The sequence below is a fragment of the Penaeus monodon genome, chromosome 29 (genome assembly GCF_015228065.2).
Source record: "Penaeus monodon isolate SGIC_2016 chromosome 29, NSTDA_Pmon_1, whole genome shotgun sequence".
Classification (NCBI taxonomy): Eukaryota; Metazoa; Arthropoda; class Malacostraca; order Decapoda; family Penaeidae; genus Penaeus; species Penaeus monodon.
This window is the reverse complement of record NC_051414.1, coordinates 33,812,539-33,812,864: the sequence shown is the minus strand read 5'-3', so window position 1 is coordinate 33,812,864 and position 326 is coordinate 33,812,539. Positions and strand designations below refer to the sequence as shown.

Below are 326 nucleotides of genomic sequence, written 5' to 3'. Positions count from 1 at the left end.
CCAAGTCAAGAGGGCATTACCTGAATGAACATTTAACACTGTTCCCACAAGATCACTGCCCCTGTGTCGCTGACTCCACAGGCAGTCCATTGCCTGACGGGCCTTCTCCTCAAAGATGGGGTCTCCCGTCAGGCGAGAGAGCGCAGCAAATTCTAAAATTATTGTTCCAGCACAGGCAGTGCATGTCTCTCTTGAGCCTTGAAGTTTGGGAGACTTCATACCATACTTGAGGTTTACCTGGAAGTAAATATATTAGTAAGGTAATGACAATAGTAATTCCAATTTTCTATGAATGGGAGGAAAAAATAAAAGAGTGGGACAGGTAG

At 44.8% G+C, this 326-nt stretch overlaps 1 protein-coding gene across 1 annotated transcript in view; it reads right to left on the bottom strand.

Annotated features, from left to right (window-relative positions):
- The window catches only part of LOC119592191 (ER degradation-enhancing alpha-mannosidase-like protein 3), a gene marked incomplete in the record, with an annotated part of 16,637 nt that overhangs the window by 9,951 nt on the left and 6,360 nt on the right, over window positions 1-326 (bottom strand). Inside the window, 1 exon segment of the mRNA XM_037941023.1 lies at window positions 21-237. Within this exon segment, the coding sequence (XP_037796951.1) occupies window positions 21-237 (217 nt within the window).